Source organism: Bos mutus, chromosome 1 (genome assembly GCF_027580195.1).
Source record: "Bos mutus isolate GX-2022 chromosome 1, NWIPB_WYAK_1.1, whole genome shotgun sequence".
In the NCBI taxonomy this organism is placed as follows: Eukaryota; Metazoa; Chordata; class Mammalia; order Artiodactyla; family Bovidae; genus Bos; species Bos mutus.
In genome coordinates this window covers 136,033,403-136,060,475 of record NC_091617.1, presented here as the reverse complement: position 1 = coordinate 136,060,475, position 27,073 = coordinate 136,033,403, and the positions used below count along the sequence as shown (strand labels likewise).

Below are 27,073 nucleotides of genomic sequence, written 5' to 3'. Positions count from 1 at the left end.
ATGACTTCTGGCAAGTCATAAATCTGTAACTCCTTTTTTTCCTCTAGTGAATTGGTTCTAACCCCTTTGGAGTATGTAAACACTGCCATATAGTTTAGGTAACCAAATGTTGGGCCCATTTTATAGATATGAAAATTAAGAATTTCTTAAGATTAGATAGCTAATCAATGGCAAAACTGGAATTGAAAACCAGTCTCCCATGCCTTCTGGCTATTCTAAAGTAAAACTTTAGCAATTATTTTAAGCTACACTCTCTACTTCTTTACATTTTATTCTGTATAAATGTTTGTAACCTTATATATTCTTCCCCAACTTTAAAATCACAGATGATATTAATCTATGGAAAACAAATATAATTTAGCATTAATGTATTCCAAGTTATTTTAAAATTAAATGAAAATCAATGAAACACACTAAAACAGAGATATGTTCTACGGGGTAGGCATAGGACAAAATCAGAAGACTTGACTCAGATTTACTTTCTGCCATTTTGAAGATGTATGACATAAAGTAAGCTACTTAATTCCGTCCCCTCCCCCCCTCTTTTTTTTCTTTTTGGCTGTACCACATGGCTTGTGGGATCTTAGTTCCCCAATCAGGGACTGAACTCAAGCCCTTGGCATCAAAAGTGCAGAGTCCTAACCACTGGACCACCAGGGAATTCTGCCCAAGTTACTTCATTTCTTTGGGTCTCAGTTTCTTCATCTTTTTAAAGGAAATACTTGTATGTATGTAAATCTCATTGCCTAGCACCAAGGAGATGCACAATCAAAATTCATCCTTTCCCTCTCTACTTCTTAAATCACTGGGGTTATGGGAAATTTAGTTGGATCAGAAACCACCATGGTACTCTGTAAGTGCTTGTTACACACCTGTTGCTGCTGCTGCTAAGTCGCTTCAGTCGTGTCCGACTCTGTGCGACCCCATAGATGGCAGCCCACCAGGCTCCCCCGTCCCTGGGATTCTCCAGGCAAGAACACTGGAGTGGGTTGCCATTTCCTTCTCCAATGCCTGAAAGTGAAAAGTCAAAGTGAAGTCGCTCAGTCATGTCCGACTCTTAGTGACCCCATGGACTGTAGCCTACCAGGCTCCTTTGCCCATGGGATTTTCCAGGCAAAAGTACGGGAGTGGGTTGCCATTGCCTTCTCTAGTGAATGTAAATTTGAAACAGAGATGAAATAAAAAATGTTTGTTTCAAAATCTCTGTAGCATGACACTACTGTAAGTGGCCTGCAGATGGCGCTAGATGTTTACAACGGAATCCTTCCTCCCTATGCGTCCTGCCACATGATGGAATTGTACTTCCAGGATGGGTAAGTGTCTAAGCGGTGTTTCTCAAAATTAATACCACTGGAAACCAGGTATTACGATCATTAGTGTTATTATTGACTTAAGGGTTGTCTTGTCTATTTGGTTGGTTTGGTTTTTTATTCGGGGGAAGAATGGTAACCGTATCTTTGCTTAGTCATGTCTCCTTTTTTCTTTATTTTCATAAAGACTTTAATTGGGAAATCACGTACAGACACAGTAGATGAAAAATTTGATAGAACCACCCCCTATCAGCGACAGAAATTATGTTTTTTAAAAAAAAGATTAAGGTATTCTAAGAAGGATGTGGATATTACACTGTTCCCTTGTAAAACACAGGGTGGTAGAAGATATCAAGAAAAAATCGTTTGTTGCTGGTTACAAATAATGTTCTTTCAGTTAAAGACTTCAAACATATCCATGAAACTTATGGTTATTCATATCCACCAGGTAGGATTCTTAAAGTATTCCTCTGCATAGTGTCCACTACTTTGCAATCTGGTGTGGCCCTCCCCAGCTGACCAAGGCTTGGCTGAAGCCCACTAGAAAGGCCACGGTCAGAGAGACCAATGTCCTAGTTTACCCAGAACTGGAGGGGTTCCCAGAACATATAAGTTTCATTGTTAAAACCGGTAAAGCCCTGGGCAAACCAGAAAGAGTTGGCCACCTAGCCAAGGTCATAGCAAAAATTTGTGTCTGCTGTGACACTGGCATTCTTGTTGGGAAAAAGAGACATCATGGATATTGTTGATGGAATAATCACAGTGCAAGAACTGAATTAGAGCAGGGGCTCATGAGTTTTATTTCAGGGTTAGCTGGGGAGGTGCATTTTGCTCTCCCCTCAAGGCATTCACAATAGCTGCAGTCAGGACCATCTGACTGCAGTTATATAAGGCCCTGTGCTCGGAAGAGCCTATGCTTGGTTTAACAGTTCAGTGTTGCCATTTTGAAATTCTTAATAACAAGGTATCCTGCATTTCTTTTGGCAAATTTGGTAGTCCTGGCTGTAGGTTTCTGGCTACCTGAATTTGCAGAATAGGAAAGTAGCAACATAGAGGCCCATTCGCAACCAAAATCTTCACTGCTTACAAAGAAAGTGAGTTCTGCAGCTAGGGAAAAAGTATGTTCATTCTTTGTTGAACTTCTAACTGGGTGCCAAGCATAAAGAGAGAACTAAAATGTGGTCTTAGCAAGCTTTGCTCTCAAATACCTAGAGTCAGAATGGAGAGATGATGCCCATAACATGGAGAAAATCCAAACAGGGCCAAAAATGGGAATGCAAAGACATGGACATCAAGTGCTCTGTCATTAAAAAGCCCTGCAAAAGACTTCCGCTCTGAAGACTGGCTACAGGCACAGAGTTAATAAATCCAGTGCACATTCCAGGATCAACTCTAGGAATAGGCACTGTCACGTTGGGATATGACAAAAGAAACTACCCACTTTTCTTGGCCTCTCCTCCCTGGTTTCTGCACCCAGTAGTCCTGAGCTTGTGTTTATTTAGGGTGCTGCAGCATTTTGTCTCACTGAATAGCTTGAATAAATTCACGTTATGAATCAAGTTTGGGGCATTTTTTATCTGAGAGACGCTTACCTATAGAGAAAAAAGTAACCAAGGGTCACTCACAGGTGAGAAGTCAAATTTGTTGTTATATTGGGATTTTTTAACACTCTAGAGGAGTATCAAAAGTTAAACATGCTTACTTTTAAATTAAGAGCAAGGAGAATCCAAGTTAGCAAATACAGGTATAAAGTATATACCTGCAAATTAGGTGATCCTGAGTGTAAGGTGATCCCACTTTATCCATATTAGAAAATAAAGAGAAAAATAAAATTTTTAGATTTTTATTTACATTAAACAGACAAACTTTTAAGGCTGTAGATAAGGTAGCTAAATATATTCTAAAAATATTCTATTTTTTGGTTAAGTACATAAACTTAAAATCATATATAAAATAATTCACTAAGTTAAAAAATAGTGCTTCTTCTCACTTTCGTATTTTACGAAATACTTTTATTCAAACTCTCTGTATGCACCTTAACTTGTATCTTACCACTCAAGCCAATTTTAAGTCTCCTAAAAATATTTTCCAAATATATTAATTATAAGGGTAATTTTGGCTGCTGCACAAATGAACCTCAAATCTCAGAGGCTTAACTCAATGAAGATTTCTTTCTCATTCATCTAACAGTCCAATGTAGATGTTCCTGGCCAACAGGAAGTGACTCATCCTTGGTGTGATTCACACGTGGTGATTTGTGAACTGGGGGCTTCCATCTTTTGGACCTACGGTTTTCAAAAGTGCCCTCCTCATCTGCAGAGAGCATGTAGAAAAGAATCAGAGGGTGAAGAAGGCAAACTGCTTATCAAGCACCTTAGCCCAGAAGAAAAATATGTCAGTTCTACTCGCTAAAATTAGTCACTTGGTCCCTCTTAAGTGCAGGGGAGTCTGGGAAGTGTATTCACTTCTCAGCTGCAACCTTATTTGATGGAAAGAAAATCATGAATTTTGATGAACTATTAGTCCTCTTTGCCATATTACCGTGAGATAAAAGGTACTGTCACTGAAAAATTTATACAAGATATATGTACTCATTCATACAATATTAGAGGAGTTTTTAGGAACATATAAGTGAATATTTGTAATTACTACTTTTTATATGGCTTCTTGGGCTTCCCAGGTGGTACTAGTGGTAAAGAGCCCACCTGCCAGAGCAGGAGACATAAGAGACGAAGGTTTGATCCCTGGTTCGGGAATATCCCCTGGAGGAAGGCACAGCAGCCCACTCCAGTATTCTTGCCTGGAGAATCCCTGTGGACAGAGAAGCCTGGCAGGCTACAATCCATAGGGTCTCAAAGTGTTGGACATGACTGAAGCGACTTAGCACACATATGGTTTCTTAAAGTGATGTTTTTCAAAAGACTTGCTCGTAACAACATCCAAAAGTTGCAGTTCTGTGATTACTATCCCAAAAAGGATCTTCTCTCCTGTCTCTTTGGCAGGTGACTTCTACAGGGATCCTGTACTAGCTTTACAAGGTTGGTTTGGGACAGTGGTCCTTCCTTAAGCAATATATTGTTTTATGAAATAAAGTAGTGGGAGAGCCCGCCCCAACATCAGCAGAAGTAAGGACTTAAGTATACACTCACCCTCTCTTTCAGAGGTATCATTTTTATGTCTTGCTGTATAGTCAAGTATATTTGTTGTTGTTGTTGTTCATTCGATAAGTCATGTCTAATTCTTTGTGACCCCATGGACTGTAGCACACCAGGCCTCCCTGTCCCTCACTATCTCCCAGAGATTGCCCAAGTTCATGTCCATTGAATTGGTGGTGCCATCCAACCGTCTCATCCTGTCACCCTCTTTTCCTTCTGCCTTCAATCTTTCCCAGCATGAGGGTCTTTTCCAATTAGTCAGTTCTTCACATCAGGTGGCCAAAGTATTGGAGCTTCAGCTTCAGCACCAGTCCTTCCAATGAATATTCAGGGTTGATTTCCTTTAGGATTGATCTGTTTGATGTCCATTCAGTCCAAGGGACTCTCAAGAGTCTTCTCCAGCACCAGTCTTCTCCAGCACCACCAGTTCAAAAGCATTAATTCTTTGGCGTTCTGCCTTACATGACTACTGGAAAGGCTATAGCTTTGACTGTATGGTCCTTTGATGGCAAAGTGATGTCTTTGCTTTTTAATATACTGTCTAGGTTTGTCATAGCTTTCCTTCCAAGAAGTAGTCGTCTTCTAATTTCATGGCTGCAGTCACCATCCACAGTGATTTTAGAGCCCAAGAAGAGAAAATCTTTCACTGCTCCCACTTTTTCTCCTTCTATTTGCCATGAAGTGATGGGACCAGATGTCATGCTGCTAGTTTTTCTTATATATATTATTCAGTTTCATGTTTCTGGCCTGGTTAAGGACAGGGAAGATACATTCATTCAGCGGGAAGACTGAAAGAAATACTGAGAGAGAAAAAAGGAGAAAAGGACAGAGCAAATCAGAAGCACGAAAGGGACAGAATAGGAGAAAGAAACCCCAACATCCCACCTGTGCCCTACTTCTTACCTGAAGGTTCACCAAATCACCCCCAAGTCCCTCAACCATTGTGTCTCAGCTCCTTCTCTAACTCAGCATCCCAGGTCCCACCTCACATGCCCCTGGTCATCTAACAAACCAGCTTTCCCATTTCCACCCTCCCAATCAGGCCCACCTGCCCCAGTCTCCCTCTTCCCACAGCTAAACTGGCTAATATCTACTCATTCCCCTAAATTCTTCCACTAGTCCTTCAACTGACATGGTACAGACCAGGTAGAAAGAATTTCAATGGCAGGTCAACAGCACAGATCTAACAGAGTTCTTCCCTCTATTCCCTCCACCTTTCTCCACCAGAGAATACTTCGTAGAGATGTACTATCGGAATGAGACGCGATATGAACCACATCCCCTCACGCTACCTGGCTGCACCCCCAGCTGCCCTTTGGCGAAGTTTGTTGAGCTGGTTGCCCCCGTTATCTCCCAAGACTGGTCCATGGAGTGTGCCATAAGAAACCATAAAGGTACTGAGGACATTATCAATTAGGGTGAATGCAGAGCTCTGCAGAGAAGGCAGAACATCTTTTTTCCAGATGGATGGTGCTTTGAGACTATAAACTGGCTTCACCCCCATCTTTGAGGGAAATAGGGTTTGGGTGATAATTGTATGTTTCAGAGACCTCAACTTCAGGAAACTCCTATTTCTTCACTGGGCTCTGCCTCTACCTGCCATAAACCTTGTCAACCTGTATAAACCGAGGAAGCAGTAATCAAGCAGAAAACATTTACTTGGGATCAAAGAATTGGAATTCAGGAAACAAGCATCAGACTGATCTTAGAGAAACAGTAGTGAACAGTCCTGAAGAGAAATCAACTTTAGTTCTCTGCCCAGGAATTGAACCTCGGTAGCCTGGATGAAAACCAGGAATCCTAACCACTAGACCAACAGGGACTAGAGGCAACGGGTGAAATTCCCAGGCTCTTCCCCTCCTTTGAAAGCAAGAATGTTTCAAGGAGGCAAAAATTTAAAAAACAGGTACAGAGTTTATTAGCACAACCAATGGGAGAGCACACAGAGAAGTAGTTTATATAAGTGAGAAGCTAGGCAGAAATACGGAGAAGGCAATGACACCCCACTCCAGTACTCTTGCCTGGAAAATCCCATGGGCAGAGGAGCCTGGTAGGCTGCAGTCCATGGGGTCGCTAAGAGTTGGACATGGCTGAGCGACTTCCCTTTCACTTTTCACTTTCATGCATTGGAGAAGGAAATGGCAACCCACTCCAGTGTTCTTGCCTGGAGAATCCCAGGGACGGCAGAGCCTGGTGGGCTGCCATCTATGGGGTCCACAGAGTCGGACACGACTGAAGTGACTTAGCAGCAGCAGGCAGAAATACACACCCACAGGGAAAGGGTGTGGGAGTCCTCTGTAATGAGGAGGAGCACAGTAAAGAGGTGATTTAAATCCCTTATATAAGACAGGTCTTCTGGGTCTTTGTTTACCTTTGGCCAATTATGTTGGGTTTCTTTTTCACACCTGACCAGTCCTAGGACTCTTCCCAAGATGCATGTGCAACTTTCTACTAAGATGAATCCCACTGCAGAAGCCTGTGAGGATATGTCCAAACTTTTTATGGTGTGGTACCCTTCCTTTTTTGACCCCCAAGGAGCCTTCATAAGCATGTGCTGACATGGAAATTTTCCTTGACCTCAGGAGTGGCCATCTTATATCTTTATGTCAGCAGAGCTCAGCTTCTGCCACTAGCTTTGTCCTTGGAGTGTTTAGGTGAGACTAAAGCTTCAATTTTATTCCATTTGACATACACCAGCTGTCCAGTCCAGGGGTGCCAGAGTCCAGCTCCAGCAGCCAGGGAATCAACCTGAAGAGATGGGTGGTGTCGGTGAGAAATGACGCAGCCTCTCAATTTTCTTGGACTGTGTAACTCTATTTCAAGCTTAAGATTCTTTTTATACTTTAACAAAAGCATTAGGTCAGAGGTTTGACATGATTTCAATTTCCCCTCACCCAAATTTATTGTCTCCATAAATCATTGCTGTCCTTCAAGCAGAGTTTCTGCTTCAGCAGTTCTCTCAGAATAGTATTTACTTTAACTCGTGATTACACTGTAACTTGTACTGAAGTCTGGGCTGCATACCACAAACCTCAGCTCATTTCTTATCTTTCTAAGTCCTGTTTGCCCCTAGTATCCTAAGCTTACTATTTCTTAAAAATGGCTTCCAGCTATTAATATCTCTAAAGTTCCCAATCTCTATAAGCTATAGTAGAATATGCTAACATTACAACATTCCTTAAATCTTTAGCTTCTAGGTATTTTAATTATTCCTAAGCCCTAAATTCAGCAAACTCCTTTGCCATAAACACTTTCCTCACAAATAGGCTTCAGATAGCAATCCCTCCCATGGCCTCAAGCTGCGGTCTATGTGCTCACCCTGGAACACTCTTTTGCAAAAGTCCTTGAACAAATGTCAATGATTAACTTTATGAATTATTCTCTGAGCACAGCTGCAGAAGGCTTTGTGCCTTCTCATGCTCCTCTCAAGAACAATAAGCACCTTAATATTCTTTTCAGTCAACTCAGCTGAGGAGAGGAAAAAACAAGTCAGAATCACAAGTCCTAACTCCTTCATCCCGGGTCTGTGCCTGCAGGACAAAGAGGGGGAGTTGGGGCCGTGCCTCCATTTTGTCAGTAATGCCTAACGCTGCTCCCGACACAGGGGCCCATCTATCTCCTACCTCAAAACTGGAACAAAGTTAGAAATGTAAGAATGTTCTGCATACCTCCTGGGGGGAGAAGGGGGAAACTTACTGGAATGTTGAAAGTATAGGTGTAATATTTGTTCTGAGGATAAGAGGAATATGTAAGGCTTTAATTCTGGTATCTTCAGAAAACCTGAGCAAACTCTCAGGTCCTGCAGAAACCACTTACTATAAAAGAAGAAATCATATTCAAGTAACACTCTTTAGAGTCCTGTAGATTTGCAACATGCAGATGCAACACATCTAGAAAACACTATGCTACTTTACCAGCACACATAAAGATGAAACAGGTTCTAGAGATGGTTTCAACTGGATGCCAGAGTCTAGAGTTAAAGCCATTCTCTCTCCTAGTTGGTCATGGGTTGACTGACTGACACAAGACATCAATTGGTGTGTTTATTTGTATTATTTCTTTTCCAAGTAAATATTTGGCCTTGGGGCCATCATTCAAATATCCTTTCTCCTTCATGCATGTAAGCCAAATGTAAAATAATGAGTAAAGTCATTTTAGGAAATTCAAAAGCATTACTTTTGAAATGGTGTCTTTAAAAATTGTGTGTATGTTTACTTAGAATAAAATTCCTGAGGAACAGATTTTAGAGGCTCTATTTTTGTTTTATGGTTTAATTTTAATGTAACAAGAAGGAAAATATTAATATAAAGTAAAATGACTTGGCTGGTTTAAATTAATGTTCTAAATTGAAAGTGTATTTAGTTTGGACTTTGCTACTTCAGATAAAGCCTAAACTGATGGGTGGCTCTGCTTCATCTATTTAAGATGGAACTGGCTAAGGAAACAACCTGGGAAAATTTACAATGTAGTAGAGAAGTAGAGAAATGCTTATTATACAGAACAGCAAAGGTTATGCCTAAAGACTCCAAGAGTTGCTATAGGAACAACCCTGGATTTGGAGGGAAGGAGGCTGAAAGGAGCGCTAGGGAGGGCTCCCTACAAAAGTTGAGAGCATATGGAATCAGTTTGGATGGAGGTTTCTTCTACTGATGTGGTATAAGCGCTAAAAAAGCCCTTATCAAACGTACTAGTTGCTTTAAGTTGGAAAGGACAGTGGAGTTACTTTATTGAGGGTCCAAACAGATTGCCATAGGTTTCCTTCAAGTGGCCAATTTTAATGAGATAAAATGTCATCCCCACAAGAGCAAGGATTTTTATTTGTGGTATTTTCTCATGTATTGGTCCTCAGCAACCAGAAGTGACTGTGCTTGACATGAACTGCTATGCTATGCTAAGTCACTTCAGTCGTTTCCGACTCTGTGCGACCCCATAGATGGCAGCCCACCAGGCTCCCCCGTCCCTGGGATTCTCCAGGCAAGAACACTGGAGTGGGTTGCCATTTCCTTCTCCAATGCATGAAAGTGAAAAGTGAAAGTGAAGTCACTCAGTCGTGTCAGACTCTTAGTGACCCCATGGATTACAGCCTAACAGGCTCCTCCGTCCATGGGATTTTCCAAGCAAGAGTACTGGAGTGGGGTGCCATTGCCTTCTCCATGACATGGATTAGTGCCCAATAAATATTTGCCCATGAATATATAAGTTAGTTACCTTTCTTCCCTGAACCTACTCTTTCTATCTTGACTGGCAGCAATACCTAGTACCCTGGGAGTTATCAGATTCTCTCTCTTCATTTTCCACAACTGTCTGTCACCTCTTCTTATCAAATCTACCTACAGTATGTCTGTAGAATTCTTTTCCTTAAAACAAAAACATCAGCAAACCCATACCCAAGTAGAGTGAAACACAGTTAAGCAGCAAAACATGTTAATAAAAAGAAAATGTAGGGATTGGTGTGCTGGAGTTAGCTCACACAGATCTGAAGAGTGGAAAGTTATATGTCTCACTTTCCCACTTTGAGTTCAGTGACTTCACTCTGGCTATTTGAAATTGGTCATGGTGTCATGTGGGACACAGAAGTCAATGTTTACCGCAATTTGGAGTTTTGTTTTGGGTTTTTTTTTTTTTTTTTAATCCAGTTTAGCAGAACACCACTGGTTTTAAGTCATAAAAAGTTTGTTACATGAGGTGGTCTCCAACAAAGTGAATTCAATATTTGAACTGCTTTAAGGAAAAAGGATTCAATTTGTTCTATATGGTCTCAAAGAGTGATGTGAGGGGCAGCAGGTAAATATTTCAGGAAGATAGTGTTCAATGTTGGGAAATCTCTGGGACGGAAAGTGTCCATTGGGGTGGGTGCCCACTTGGAAGGTTGTAGGGGTTGAATGACTCTTTACAAGGACCTTCAAATTTAGCAAATAAAAGTACAGGATACCTAGATAAATTTGATAAATAGCCCTAACTACTAAATTCTTATCATTTATTAAAAAAAAAAAAGCTAAATTCAAAGACATTAACAGTACCCTGATAAATCCAGTAGAGGAAGCAGTACAAAACCATCAATAGGACATACATTGTGTGTACAAAATGCCTGACAAGCCTACTCATTAGAGTATTTCCATCTATGAAATTCTATTTATTCCTATGAGTAATGTTTTCACTAGTGCTAGTAGACCTAATTAACTTCATTGTCATATCAACTATATTAATCAGAGCCTTTTCTGGGAAACTCATTATAAGTCTAAGTTCCATACTATGTTACTTAAAAATAATAAAAATTTTTTTGAAAATGCTTAATTCCAAAATCTTACTAATACACTTGGACTCTCCTTACTAGCACTCTCCCAACCCCACCTCAACCTCCAACTCCAGTTATCTGATAAGAAAGAGATTTACTGGTAGGAAGTTTTAGTTTCCCCTCATAAGCTTTGTCAAGTTGAGAATCCGTAGCACATAGACACATCCCCAAGATTCAGTCATGAGTCTCTTTCAGGCAGGATCCATACCTTAATCTTCCTTGAACCTTCAGTCAGTAAGCAACGTCTAGAACCTGGTGCTTTTAATCAACATTTGCTAATTGAATAAATGTTCCATCTTCCATACCTAGCCTGATTTCCATATGTCTGGGCCTAGTTGTTCAATAAAAGGGGGAGAGAAGCTATGAATGAGCCTCGAATGTAACTGCACTGTAAACACTCATTGACTATATATTCATATATTTATACCACTGTGTCTGTGTCTTTAGCCTCTGTTTCCAGCATAGTCACCTTGGCATTCTCCTGTTTCCCCACTGCCATTTAGAGTCCTTGTTCAATGATATGCCTTCCAGCACCCCTCCTCCCCCAGAGATGAGACTGTGTGATTACTATACCTTTTCTCATCCTCTTCATCATCATCAGTTTCTTAAAACATGTCTTATCATTCATTAATGACATTGGGAACGTGCTTTGGTAAACCCCAGCTCACTCATCACTCCACTCCTGTCCTCAATCTAGGCAATTCTGACAGTCATAAAAATGGCCCTACCCACACCCTTCCCACCTCACCAATACACACCCCTAGGTCAAACCAAGCACACAGTTTCTGCATTCTGATTTGCTGAATGGAGCTGAATGAAACCAACTGTCACCATTTCAAACTATGAACGTTGACATTTCTAGTCCAAACTCAGCTGTATCTTTCAATGCTACATGATAAATGTATTCATCCTTACTGGACTCTTTTCCTATTTTCTACAGGAAGGTCTTATTGATTTTATCCAACTTCTAATTCCATCTTTGCTTCTCTAATTTTCATGAGATGTCCTAAGAATAACAAAATAATCCACTGAAAACTCTCTTATGTTCTCCGGTCACTGCCTCAAAATATCTCAGTAGCTTTAACCTGCCTTTCCTACTGTTCTTCAGGAAAACATGTTCCTCCTTGAGCAACCTAACTCCTCTCCTCAAATACATGATCTCACTCCTACAGTCCCCTTGGACCTCCATGAAACTCTTAGCTTCATTTTCTTCCTCTGCTCTGGCTCTGTCCCCTTTTCTATTAAGAGCACCATCAAGGGCCTGCTCCATATCACTCTCTTCAATCCCAATTTTCTCAAACTAATAATTTCCACCTATTACTCTATTTCCTTTACTCCCTCTCACTCCTGAACTATTTTGTAAAATTATATTAGTCTTCCTTCATTTCTTTGTTGAAAGTCGTTCATACCTAATTCATGACTGTAGTTCAGATCATAAACTCCTTATTGCAAAATTCAGAGTTATATTTAAGAAAGCAAGGGAAACACTAGACATTCAGATATGACCTAAATCAAATTCCTTATGATTATACAGAGGAAATGACGAATAGATTCAAGGAATTATATCTGATACATTGCCTGAAGAAATATGAACATAGATTTGTGACATTGTACAGGAGACAGTGATCAAGGCCATCCTCAAGAAAAAGTAATGCAAACAGGCAAAATGGTTGTCTGAGGAGGCCTTACAAATAGCTGAGAAAAGAAGAGAAGCTAAAGGCAAAGGAGAAAAGGAAAGATATACCCATCTGAATGCTGAGTTCCAAAGAATAGCAAGGAGAGATAAGAAAGCCTTCCTTAGTGGTCAATGAAAAGAATTAGAGGGAAACAAAAGAATGAGAAAGACTAGAGATCTCTTCAAGAAAATTAGAGATACCAAGGGAAAATTTCATGCAAAGATGGGCACAATAAAGGACAGAAACTATATGGACCTAGCAGAAGCAGAAATATTAAGAAGAGGTGGCAAGAATACACAGAAGAACAGTACAAAAAAGAGCTTCACGACCCAGATAACATGAAAGTTTTATCACTCACCTAGAGCCAGACATTCTGGAATAGGAAGTCAAGTGGGCCTTAGGAAGAATCACTACAAAGCTAGTGGAGGTGATGGAATTCTGGCTGAGTTATTTCAAGTCCTAAAAGATGATGCTGTACGTGCTACACTCAATATGCCAGCAAATTGGGAAAACTCAGCAGTGGCCATAGGACTGGAAAAGGTCAGTTTTCATTCCAATCCCAAACAAAGGCAATGCCAAAGAATGTTCAAACTACCACACAACTGCACTCATCTCACACGCTAGCAAAGTAATGCTCAAAATTCTCCAAGCCCGGCTTCAACAGTACATGAATCAAGAACTTCCAGATGTTCAAGCAGAAAAGAAAAGGCAGAGGAACTGGAGATCAAATTGCTAACATCTGTTGGATCATAGAAGAAGCAAGAGAGTTCCAGAAAAATATCTGCTTCTGCTTTATTGACTATGCCAAAGCCTTTGACTGTGTGGATCACAACAAGCTGTGGAAAATTCTTCAAGACATGGGAATACCATACCACCTGACCTGTCTCCTGAGAAATCTGTATGCAGGTCAAAAAGCAACAGTTAGAACTGGACATGGAACAACAGACTGGTTCCAAATAGGAAAAGGTGTACGTCAAGGCTGTATATTGTCACCCTGCTTATTTAACTTATATACAGAGTACATCATGCAAGATGCTGGGTTGGATGAAGCTGGAATCAAGATTGCCAGGAGAAATATCAATAACCTCAGATACACAGATGACACCACCCTTATGGCAGAAAGCAAAGAACTAAAGATCTTCTTGATGAAAGTGAAAGAGGAAAGTGAAAAAGAAGGCTTAAAACTCAGCATTCACAAAACTAAGATCATGGCATCTGGTCCCATCACTTCATGGCAAAGAGACAGGGAAACAATGGAAACAGTAGGAGACTTTATTTTCTTGGGCTCCAAAATCACTTCAGATGGTGAGTGCAGCCATGAAATTAAAAGATGCTTGCTCCTTGGAAGAAAAGTTATGACCAACCTGACAGCATATTAAAAAGCAGAGACATTACTTTGCCAAAAAAGGTCCGTCTAGTCAAAGCTATGGTTTTTCCAGTAGTCATGTATGGATGTGAGAATTAGACCATTAAGAAAGTTGAGCCCTAAAGAACTGATGCTTTTAATCTGTGGTGTTGGAGAAGACTCTTTAGAGTCCCTTGGACTGCAAGGAGATCCAGCCAGTCCATCCTAAAGGAGATCAGTCCTGGGTGTTCCTTGGAAGGACTGATGCTGAAGCTGAAACTCCAATACTTTGGCCACCTGATGTGAAGAACTGACTCCTTGGAAAAGACCCTGATGCTGGGAAAGATTGAAGGCAGCAGGAGAAGGGGATGACAGAGAATAAGATGGTTGGATGGCATCACTGACTTGATGGACATGAGTTTGAGCAAGCTTCGGGAGTTGGTGATGGACAAGGAAGCCTGGCGTGCTGCAGTCCATGGGGTTGCAAAGAGTTGGACACAACTGAGTGACTGAACTGAATGAACTCATGCCTAATTCAGTGGCCTCTTTTTGAAACTTTTCCTAGCAGAATCACCTATCTCCATTTTACAGGCTAGAAAATCAAACCTCAGAAAAGAATATGCCATGAGTAGTAGGGTTCAAGCCTAAAGCACTCTCCAACATCATATGTCTACTATATTTCTTCCCTTTCCTTGCACACTCTCTAGTGAACTATTCTCTTTGGACAAATACCCCAAAATAGCATTGATGGGTCAAAGTTTACAAACATTAAGTAAACAATAGATATTTATTCAGTACCTATTATGTACTTGATATGTGCCTAGATAGCAGTCAGTAAGTTTGCTAAGGAAACAACATCAAGACCAGAGAAATTTTCCCTATGTGTCTTGTAAATTTTGACATGGATGTGGGGAGGCAGGCAAGGAGGACAGAGAGACAGGAGAATTCAACAATCTCAAACAATTAAGCATGGTGAGTACTGTAATGAAGAACACACAGGTAACTATAAAAACATATAGCAGAGGCAATTATCTGAAGTCTAAAGTATCAGAGAAATCTTTTCCAAGGGAGAGATGTTTAAACAAAAACCTGAAGGAAACAAGGAATTAACCAGATGAGTGGAGAGGAGGAGAAAAGAGAATGTTATAGATGAATAGGGAAAATGTATAAAGGCCAAGAGGGTTAGGATTAGGAGCATTTTAGGAATTGAAAAAGTGTGTCTGGTGAGAGTACAATCTTTTCAATCTTCACATGCTGGAGAAGCAGGCATTAAGTGTCTTGTAGGTCAAGTTAACTAACTCTGGTCATTAAAGGGTTTTATCCAGAAGACAGATGATGTGACTAGCCTCTTGCTTTAGACAGATCTCTTTGGTTCCAGTGGGGAAAGTAGATTTAAGAAAAGTGGTTCTGAGAGGAGGAGAACAGTTGGGAGGTTGTTGAAATAATACTCCCCCCACCCCCGCAAAAAAAAACAAAAAACTAGTACATGTGAACGAGAAAAGCAAAAGTATTTAAAGGCAGAAAAGTAGAGTAGACAGGACTTGGGGAATTATGGCACCAGGAAGTTTTTGATACACACTGCCAGAATAGTTCTCAAAAGGAGATCAGTCCTGGGTGTTCATTGGAAGGACTGACACTGAAGCTGAAACTCCAATAGTTTGGCCACCTCATGCGAAGAGTTGACTCATTGGAAAAGACCCTGATGCTGGGAGGGATTGGGGTCAGGAGGACAAGGGGACGACAGAGGATGGCTGGATGGCATCACCGACTCAATGGACATGAGTTTGAGTGAACTCCAGGAGTTGATGATGGACAGGGAGGCCTGGTGTGCTGCGATTCATGGGGTGGCAAAGAGTTGGACACGACTAAGCGACTGAACTGAACTGAACTGAACTGAGTACCAATTCACACTGCCTTCAGCAGCTTTCATGTGTCCCCATGTAGTAGGACATATTTTAGTCATTACCGGCACTAGACCTCTTTACAGTAAGATATAAGTAACCACTGTCTTTTCTCAGATTCCAGAACATTACTCTGTCAAACTCACAAAATCATTTACAGTACAAAGGAATGTATACTTTAAAAAATAAACATGAGGGAGAAGGAAAGCGAGAGAGAGGAAAAAACCTCTCCTTAGTCTTCTCTTTGTTCTCAGACTTTTTGTTGAGTTTCTACTGGATTGCTAACTTCCACCAACCCCGGAGATGATGGTGTTCAGGGCTCTGTCCCTGGTTTCCTCTTTCCACAGTCACCATGAACCAGAGTTACTGAAGACTCTATCTTCTTCTACCGTCCTTATTTTCATATCTATATATAGATTTTTAGACCTGTTTTTTTCCAGTTGCCTACTGATCATCTCTACCAGGATAATAATCCACCTCAATCCTACATTTGAAACAAATTTTATTATCTCCTCTACTCCAAATGGATCCTTTCCAATGTGCTTTCAATCTCACTTTGCAGCCTAATTCTTATTTATCCAACCTAGAACTCATGGGATGGCCTAGACCACAATGTCCACTTTACCAGTATATTTAGTCCATCATAAAGTCTGTCAATTCTTCTTTAGAAGTATGTCTTGAATTCCCTCATCTGCCACACTTGTCAGGGCCACACTTCTAGTGCTGTATCCAATGCTCAGTATCTTATCAAAGGCATTTTAATAGCTATCAGGCTGAGAATGTCTCCACCATCTTCCCTTTTTCCAGTTTTTCTTTTTTTTTTTTTAAAGGACAAATTAGGCAATGTCACTTCAATGTGTAATAATTGCTGATAATTTCCATTTGCCCCATGACAAACTAGAACTAGTAAAACCTGAGCCTCAACCTACATATCTGGCCTCAACTCACCACAACCTATATTCCAGCCACATGCAACCACTCACTATTTCCCAAAGACACTCTCATGCAGTTCATTATGTCTCATGACAAAATTCTATTTACCTCAAAGTCCAACTCAAATCTTATCATTTTCTCAGAAGACTTTCCAAATTCTATCTCTTCCAAGTAGAACACTTCGTGATAATCTCAACTTTCTCTCTGTTCAAATGGCATTATCTTTTACAGCTCTATTTTACTATTACACAATCTCATGATTATCTAGTTCTCTCATTAGATATTGATCTCCTCAAGAGCAAGGATGTTGGAACCCCAGAACCCAACACACAGCTGGCCTGGCATTTGGTGTGTACTCACTGCATTATGTAGGAAGGAACAAAGGAAGGGGAAAGACTGGGAAAGTAAATGACAACATGGCCAAAAAAATTGAAAATAAATTTCCAAATACAGAAAGTCAGTCATAGACATTAATTTTAAAGAATCATTAGCCTCTGCCTTCTTCCCTCATTTTCATTTAGTCCTTTCCTTTCTTCTTCAATTCTGTTTAGTTTCCTCCAACTTTAACTCCATCTGCAGTGCTAATGGCACTGGTCCACCAAGATCTAATTTGATTAATATTCACTTTCTTATGATACTAAGAGGCATTCTGACACGGTGAGAAAAAATACTGAAATAAGAGTTGAGAAGATATATGAGTTCTAGATCATTAATTCCTTTCATAAATATTAATTTATTTTTTATTGAAGGATAATTGTTTTATAGAATTTTGTTGTTTTCTGTCAAACTTCAACATGAGTCAGCCATAGGTATAAAAAAAATTAATTAAAAAATATGTTTATTGAGCTCCTGCTATGTGACAGATACTGTTCTAAGTGTTTGGGATACATTCATGAACAAAAAAGACAAAGGTTCTTGACCTTATGATGCATACATTCTGTTAGAAGGAAAGAGAGATGGATAATGAATAATAAACGTAGTAAATAAGTACTTTGGAAGGTGAGGATCACAAGTGACAAGTGGGGATGGGTGTGGGGAGAAGGCATATAGGTTGCATTTTTAAACAGAAAGTCTTCATTGAGAAGATAAGATCTGAGCAAGGAAAGTGATGGAGTTACCTGGTACAGGGATTTGTGAGAGGAGTGTCTTCAGTTCAGTTCAGTCACTTAGTCGTGTCCGACTTCTTGTGACCCCATGAACCCCAGCATGCCAGGCCTCCTTGTCTATCATCAACTCCCGAAGTTTACCCAAACTTGTGTCCAATGAGTCGGTGATGCCATCCAACCATTTCATCCTCTGTCATCCCCTTATCCTCCTGCCTTCAATCTTTCCCAACATCAGGGTCTTTTCGAATGAGACAGCTCTTCGCATCAGGTGGCCAAAGTATTGGAGTTTCAGCTTCAGCATCAGTTCTTCCAATGAACACCCAGGATTGATCTCCTTTAGGATGGACTGGTTGGATCTCCTTGCAGTCCAAGGGACTCTCAAGAGTCTTCTCCAACACCACAGTTCAAAAGCATCAATTCTTCAGTGCTCAGCTTTCTTCACAGTCCAACTCTCACATCCATACATGACCACTGGAAAAACCATAGCCTTGACTAGACGGACCTTTGTTGGCAAAAAATGTCTCTGCTTTTTAATAGGCTGTCTAGGTTGGTCATAACTTTCCTTCCAAGGAGTAAGCATCTTTTAATTTCATGGCTGCAATCACCATCTGCAATGATTTTGGAGCCCAGAAAAATAAAGTCAGCCACTGTTTTCACTGTTTCCCCATCTATTTGCCATGAAGTGATGGGACCGGATGCCATGATCTCAGTTTTCTGAATGTTGAGCTTTAAGCCAACTTTTTCACTTTCCTCTTTTACTTTCATCAAGAAGCTCTTTAGTTCTTCTTCACTTTCTGCCATAAGGGTGGTGTCATCTGCATATCTGAGGTTATTGATATTTCTCCCAGAAATCTTGATTCCAGCTGTGCTTCCTCCAGTCCAGTGTTTCTCATGATGTACTCTGCATATAAGTTAAATAAGCAGGGTGACAATATACAGCCTTGACGTACTCCTTTCCCTATTTAGAACCAGTCTGTTGTTCCATGTCCAGTTCTAACTGTTGCTTCCTGACCTGCATACAGGTTTCTCAAGAGGCAGGTCAGGTGGTCTGATATTCCCATCTCTTTCAGTATTTTCCACAGTTTATTATGGTCCACACAGTCAAAGGCTTTGGCATAGTCAATAAAGCAGAAATAGATGTTTTTCTGGAACTCTCTTGCTTTTTCAATGATCCAGTGAATGTTGGCAATTTGATCTCTGGTTCCTCTGCCTTTTCTAAAACAAGCTTGAACATCTGGAAGTTCACCGTTCATGTATTGCTGAAGCCTGGCTTGGAAAATTTTGAGCATTACTTTACTAGTGTGTGAGATGAGTGCAATTGTGCAGTAGTTTGAGCATTCTTTGGCATTGCCTTTCTTTGGGATTGGAATGAAAACTGACCTTTTCCAGAGAAGAGTGTCTAGGCAATGCTAAAACTATAGCAAAGGAGGTAAAGTAGAGAATGCCAGGAATGTTTAAGCAACAAAAAGGCATGTGTGGCCAAAAGAGAGTAAGTAAAGGAAGAGTGTAGGAGAGGAAATCCAAGAGGCTATTATAGAGCCTTGTAAACTATTATCATCAGGATTTTGACTTTCATTCTGAGTGAGATAAGCATTCATTGCAGGCTGTAAGTAGAGGAGTGGCATGATTTGACTTGAAGCCATTTGGCTTCTGTGTTAAAAACAGATTGTGGGTGAGAAAGGATAGAAGCTAGGAAGAAGTTGGAGGTACTTATCCCACAAAAATTCTGGTGGTTCAAAACAGACCGGTGGCTGAAAAAGGGAGCAATCACTGGTTTGCGGATATAGTTGTTGGTAGGACCACAGGATTTCCTGACATATTCGGGATAGGATGTGAAAGAAAGGGAGGAGTCAAGGGAGACTCCAAGATTTGTGGACTGAGACTCTAGAAGTAGGAAATATTCATCAACTGAAGTGGGAGGACTGTGGGAACAACACACTTAGCGAGGGAGATCATGGGGAGTTTGGGGACTAGAAGTTCAGTTTTGGACTTGTTGAGACTGAAATGACTATTAGATGTCCCAGCTAATGTGTTGAATACACAGTTGGATATATAAATCTTGAATTTTGGGAAGATTAAAATTTGGAAGTCGTTAGTGAATCAGTCAGTCAGTTCACTCTCTCAGTTGTGTCTGACTCTTCATAACCCCATGACTGTAGCATGCCAGGCCTCCCTGTCCATCACCAACTCCCAGAACTAGCTCACCAACTAACACCAACTCGTGTCTGTAGAGTTGGTGATGCCATCCAACCATCTCATTCTCTGTCGTCCCCTTCTCCTCCCACCTTCAGTCTTTCCCAGCATCAGGGTCTTTTCAAATGGGTCAGGTCTTCGCATCAGGTGGCCAAAGGATTGGAGTTTCAGCTTCAGCATCAGTCCTTCCAACAAGTATTCAGTACTGATTTCCTTTAGGATTGACTGGTTGGATCTCCTTGCAGTCCAAGGGACTTTCAAGAGTCTTCTCCAACACCACACTTTAAAATCATCAATTTTCAGTGGTCCAACTCTCACATCCATAAATGACTACAGGAAAAATCAGAGCTTTGACTAGATGAACCGTTGTCGGCAAAGTTATGTCTCTGCTTTTTAGAGAATTAATGAATCAGATCAGATCAGATCAGTCACTCAGTCATGTCTGACTCTTTGCAACCCCATGAATTGCAGCACGCCAGGCCTCCCTGTCCATCACCAACTCTCAGAGTTCACCGAGACTCCCATCCATCGAGTCAGTGATGCCATCCAGCCATCTCATCCTCTGTCGTCCCCTTCTCCTCTTGCCCCCAATCCCTCCCAGCATCAGAGTCTTTTCCAATGAGTCAACTCTTCCCATGAGGTGGCCAAAGTACTGGAGTTTCAGCTTTAGCATCATTCCTTCCAAAGAAATCCCAGGGCTGATCTCCTTCAGAATGGACTGGTTGGATCTCCTTGCAGTCCAAGGGACTCTCAAGAGTCTTCTCCAACACCACAGTTCAAAAGCATCAATTCTTCAGCGCTCAGCCTTCTTCACAGGTGGTTTTAAACCCCTAAGACTGATAAGATGTCATGTATTTCAACCCAAATACAATTACCTGCTTACCTTAATCTCTCTGCTTCTCATTTTCTTCATCTCTGCAATGATAAGGTTAGGTTAAATAAGAGATTTTCAGCTGTTTTCCATGGAACACTAGTGTTCTGTGGACAGGACTACCAGGATGTGAGAGATGTTTGCTCTCCTATTACCTAAGCCAACAAGCAATCTCATACTTTTACAATGAAAATCAGATATACATTTAGAGATGGTGCAAGCTGATTTTTATAATATATATATATATACTATAATGGACTAGGGTATTGTTGGGTGAGAGGATAGCTTTCCAGATGAAATAATGAATAGCATCTCATGAAAAAACAACTACATATATCTGCTTCATGACTGGTCAGCTATCAAAGGGACATGTGTAAATAAGTGTACAAAATAACAATAGCATCAGTTCAGTTCAGTTCAGTCGCTCAGTCATGTCCAACTCTTTGCAACCCTATAAACTGCAGCACGCCAGGCCTCCCTGTCCATCACCAACTCCCAGAGACTACCAAAACTCATGTCCATTGAGTCGGTGATGTCATCCAACCATCTCACCCTCTGTCTCCCCCTTCTCCTGCCCTCAATCTTTCCCAGTATCAGAGTCTTTTCAAATGAGTCAGTTCTTCACATCAAGTGGCCAAAGGATTGGAGTTTCAGCTTCAACATCAGTCCTTCCAATGAACACCCAGGACTGATCTCCTTTAGAATGGACTGGTTGGATCTCCTTGCAGTCCAAGGGACTCTCAAGAGTCTTCTCCAACACCACAGTTCAAAAGCATCAGTTCTTTAGGGCTCAGCTTTCTTAATGGTCCAACTCTCACATCCATACATGACCACTGGAAAAACCATAGCCTGGACTAGATGGACCTTTGTTGACAAAGTAATGTCTCTGCTGTTTAATATGCTGTCTAGGTTGGTCATAACTTTCCTTCCAAGGAATAAGCATCTTTTAACTTCATGGCTACAATCACCATCTGCAGTGATTTAGTTATCCTAAAAATGCTTACCATACTCAGTATGTGCTCAAGGTTTCCTCTTTAAAAGATATTTACTGAAAATCGAATTCAGAGAGCAAAAGTTGATATTCTATTTCTTTTAGACCCAGTTAATGATTGCAGTTGAGTATTCAGAATGCCTTTGACTCTGACACCATGAACAACTAATTTTAACTGTAGAAAAATGTGCAAAAAATGCATGAAGTTATTGCTGAAGGAGAACCTTAGAAATACTTCAGTTGATTACCATCACTTTATAGTGGAAGAATATGCGTGTGCTCAGTCACTCAGTTGTGTCCGAGTCTTTGTGACTCCATGGACTGTAGCCCACCAGAACTGAGGCCCAAATGTCAAAGGTCATGCTGGAACTGGAACATAGGTCATTTCCTGACTCTTAGTCTGGTGCTTTTTTCATCTTACTATGCTATATGAAAAATACTATTTCATGGCTGCTTTAGAAATGCCACTGACATTTTAAATGAAGGCAGAAACCAACACTGATGTGTAATCTTCATATTTTCCTGATACATTAATTTTATGATCTTCATGTTTTCCCAATCCTTTATTTTACACTAATGTTCTTCCTATTTTCTCACAGTTCTAAGGATCATCCTTGCCATCATCTTTTGCCTGGTGTCTGGTATCCTAATGGTGCTGCTGTTTATCCTCATCCGCCATGGGCCCTGCTGGCAGAGAGACTCCTATGGAAACATATGAACAGATGGCTGAATAAGGGCAGACATGCCAGGCCAACCCCCTGTGATGCAGCATTCAAAGGACAGGCTTCCACCTTGTGGGCATTGTGCTGCCCTTTGAATTTGCCTAGAGAAGGGTCTGAATTCACAGCAACCCAGGGACAGCCACCCGATGCATTGATGAATGAACACCCAAATTACTTAGGTCTTCTCATTGTTGTACTCATCCTGGTACAGGCTTCTCATTCAGCTAGAAGGAAATTCTTCTGCAACAGATAATTTTATTCTCTGGCACCAATGTTCAGAGGAAAATAAGAAGTGAAACTCAATCAGCATTTTGCCTCCAAAGAGCAAAAAATTACAAGGGATGACAAAGACACAGATTAAAGATTTGATAATGGGAAAAATTAGACTAGAAATAGTATTATATAGGGCTTCCCTGATAGCTCAGTTGGTTAAGAGTCCACCTGTAATGCAGGAGACTGTGGTTTGATTCCTGGGCCATGAAGATCCACTGGAGAAGGGACAGGCTACCCACTCCAGTATTCTTGGGCTTCCATTGTGGCTCAGCTGGTAAAGAATCTGCCTGCAATGCGGGAGACCTAGGTTTGATCCCTGGGTTGGGAAGATCCCCTGGAGAAGGGAAAGGCTACCCACTCCAGTATTCTGGCCTGGAGAATTCTATGGACTATATAGTCCATGGGATTGCAAAGAATTGGACACGAATGAGTGACTTTCACTTTCACTTTTTCAGGAGGATTCTTAAAAAATAAGACTCAATCAGAAGGTATACAAAAATTTCTTCTTTAACTCTTAAGTAGGTTTGCACACTTCTGGAAAGAAAACCCCACAGTGTTTGATAGCTGACAGATTTCTCTGTGTGTGTCTGCCTATTCATACACTTACACACTCATGTCTACAGGGAATATGCCTTAGGTGTTTCATTCTCAGAAACTATAATAGCAACTACTTAAGCTGTTGATAATGTAGCTCATCATTTTCCTCACAATTTGTATAATGGGAAAAAACTAGAACATTCCCATAGCCATGGTTCTTTTTTTTTTTTCTTTACCTCCACTATTAGAGCTAGATATTTGTAGTTTTGATGTCCTTATTTCATTTCAAAAGTAAGAGATTTTATTTTGATAAGGGCTACTCATGGTTATGATGAAATAATAATGTATTTTAATTTTAATTGCTACAAATATATCTGAATTTCTCAAATGATGATATTGAAAGGAAAATGCACAGTAGGATGATAACCCACTTTCTCAGCTCTGCACTGGCTTTAGGCCATCAACTTGGAACACGTTCTTTTACATAACTTAAACATTGGTTTCATAATCTAAAACTGAAGAGTCTAGACTAAATGAACATAGAAGTCACTTCTAGTTCTCATGTTCTATATATAATTTTTTTATCATTTTATGTTATGCATTGATCATTGCCCAAGCAAGCACTTTTATAAATGGTACCATTGTACTAAGCCTGAAATTTATTCTAAGCAACTTTATTTTGTGCTGAGCCTCCTATCATGGGAAATTCAATCTCATTCATGGTAGGGTTCTTCATTTCCTCAGGTACTACTTAAAGTCCCAGAGTGTACCTAGTGGGACAGAAACTCCACTCATAACCCACCCCATCTCATAGTCTAAGGAGTATTTCTTTCTCCTTGGATCCCACAAATTTCACCTACTAAAATTCAAGCACTTACCTCTCTCATTCCCACTTTCTACATAATTCTAAGCCAAGACTATCACAAACAAAAGCCTTAGAAGGAGTTGTCATTTCTTGCCTCATATCTGCTGCTCCCTGCTGCAATGCAAAGGGCTCAAAGACAAAGAAATGCAAGATCTGGCTACATTCTCAGCTTGTGAAAGGGAAAAACATCCATAGACAACCCAAAACCTACTATTGGACACTGCACTGCCTTTCAGAGAGATGAGATCCAGCTCCACCAACCAGAACACGGGCATAAGTCCCCCCAGCCAGAAAACCATCAGAGGACACAAACTCCTTTTCCTGTAGAAAACTGGGCTTGTGAAAATTTGCAGCATTGATACTTCTGCAAAACATAAGCAAGAAAATGGCAGAATATATTATGAGAGGGCACTGTGACTTACGGAAAGCCTTTTCTCAGCCCTGGCAGCTCTGAACTAAATCAGAACCCTGCTTACGCAGCAGGAAGGTCACAAAGCCGTAAACATCTTTCTTCTCTGAATAGGCTAGCTTATAAAGAAAGTAATTGTATCGAGCAGATAACAACGTGGAACACAGTGGGAAGAGAAGAGAGTCTGGAGCAGAACAGAGTTGGAACTGAAGAGCTGGGAGAAGAAAAATTATTTATTTTTAAGGAGTTTGTATATAAGCATTTACTCAGACACAAACCATATTCCAGGTCTTAATACTTCCTAATACCAGAAAAGGATGGAAAAGGGAGAAAATACCTCCCCTTTTTGCAATAGAAATGTCATCAAAAAGTATTGGTTTATTTTCTTTGTTCCTTTTATTAGCAAAGCTAGATTGTTGCTGTTATTTGCTGGCTTGACAGAAATGGAATCAAAACTTTCACTGAATAGCCAGCCTTCTATTCTTCAGCCAAATACTGAATCAACAGACCAGCTTTTGCAACAGCTTGGTTTAATGATCCTAGACAGTTACTGTTCACGTCAGTACTGGGTCACAAAAAGGAAAGAGGGAGAATAGAAAGCAGCATTAGGAGAGAAATGAAATTTGCACTTTGAAGGTTGTTTGGGTTAGTATCAAATCAGTTCCTCCAGGAGGTAGGACTGGAATTACTAAGCTTCCTACTTCATATCTTTTGTAGTTATTTCATGTGTTGCAAAAATTAATAGTTTGTAAAATCTCTATCCTTATTTAACAGAGTGCATTCAACTATTCTCAATAAATCATTTTATGATCTTTATAACTTCTTTGGACACTTTGATTTATTGATACTTAAAACTGTAAGTGACTCTACCTATCAAACATAGCAAGGTTTTGATGCAAAATCAAGTAAGTGTTAGTTGCTCAGTTGTGTCTGACTCTTTGTGACCCACCAGGCTCCTCAGTCCATGGAATTCTCCAGGCAAGATCACTAGAGTGGGTAACCATTCTTTTCTCTAGAGGATCTTCCCAATCCAGGGATCAAACCCTGGTCTCCTGAATTGCAGGCAGGTAAGTAGCCTCCTGAGGCTTGTTAGGATCCAGGGGTACTGCATGGTTCACTCTGGCCCCTCAGTGGCAGAGCTGAAATTCAACCCTCACAGTCCAAGTTGCTAGAGGCTTGAGTGATCCCCAGGGAGGCAAGTTAACAATGATGACTTTTGAAAAGGATTTGCATTCTGAGCTAGAGGGAATCAGACTTTCTTTGAGAACATTTAAGTCACCACTCCCTGCCATCTGGTTTGTGTTACTTAATTCCCCATCTTCCAGGAAACTTGCAGTAGAAGATGTTCAAGGCCACAGTCATGAAAAGACAACAGCAAGGAATGGTTGGGTGCCCTTTTCTACAAAAACTATTCTAAAAATCTGAAACTACATAACTGAAATGCCTCAAGTCAACGAGGACTCTTACAAGCAACGTTTTGTTGTTGTTCAGTCACTCAGTCATGTCTGACTCTTTGAGACTCCATGGGCTGCAGCATGCCAGGCTTCTCTGCCCTTCACTGTCTCGCAGAGTTTGCTCAAACTCATGTCCATTGAATCAGTGACGTCATCCAACCATCTCATCCGCTGTCATCCCCTTCACCTCCTGCCTTCAATCTTTCCCAGCATCAGGGTCTTTTCCAATGAGCTGGCTCTTCACATCAGGTGGCCAAAGTATTGGAGCTTCAGCTTCAGCATCAGTCCTTCCTATGAATATTCAGGGTTGATTTCTCTTAGGATTGATCTGTTTGATCTCCTTGCTGTCTCTCAAGATTCTTCCCCAGCACCACAGTTTGAAAGCAAACTTTAATGAGGGTGTTTTTGTGATAAACGTTGACTAGATAGTGAGCTATGTAGTTCTCTTTCAGTACGTTGATAACTGAGTGCCTTTTGGTCATTTTTTACTTAAAAGTCCCCCTGAGTCAAGTTGGGGGAGTGATAAAAAGTTAAGCAAAAAGAAAAAAAATTAAAGCTGAAGAGAGAAAAAGAGAGAGAGAGATCATTTAAACATGTTTAGAGATAAAACTACCTATCCTTTTAATGGGTTGTTACCACCATTAGCTGCTCATGTGTATTCATCTGCTCACTTCTTAAAATACTAGGAGATTGTTCCCAAAGTTGAACTAGGTTTCCCCCCTTCCCCAAGACATCTTTTACCAAATGGAAAAACAGGTGAATGAGTTAAGGAATGAAATGGAGGGAAGACAATGAAAGAGCCAACAGCTTTCAGGACCTGATATGTTAATCTACCTGATATCAAGTAGGCCTGGACTCTGGGTACAAGTCAATGATAATGTGATAAATTTACTCAAACACTAAAAGTATAGTCATTTTACTTTTAAAAAAAAATATGAAAATGCTCTTTTTACTCCACTTCAACCCTATACAGCTTAATTTCCATTGATTTTGGGTTATTTTACAGTTTCACTTCCCTTTTGTCATTTATTTGATTT

The 27,073-nt window shown here is 40.5% G+C and overlaps 1 protein-coding gene across 1 annotated transcript in view; it reads left to right on the top strand.

Annotated features, from left to right (window-relative positions):
- The window catches only part of ACP3 (acid phosphatase 3), a 54,754-nt gene extending 29,250 nt beyond the window's left edge, over window positions 1–25,504 (top strand). Inside the window, exons 9-11 of the mRNA XM_005895640.3 lie at window positions 1,210–1,313; window positions 5,693–5,859; window positions 22,376–25,504. Coding sequence (XP_005895702.2) covers window positions 1,210–1,313; window positions 5,693–5,859; window positions 22,376–22,494 — 390 coding nt within the window. The 3' untranslated portion in view covers window positions 22,495–25,504. The remainder of the gene's footprint in view (window positions 1–1,209; window positions 1,314–5,692; window positions 5,860–22,375) is intronic.
- Window positions 25,505–27,073: the final 1,569 nt, after the last annotated feature.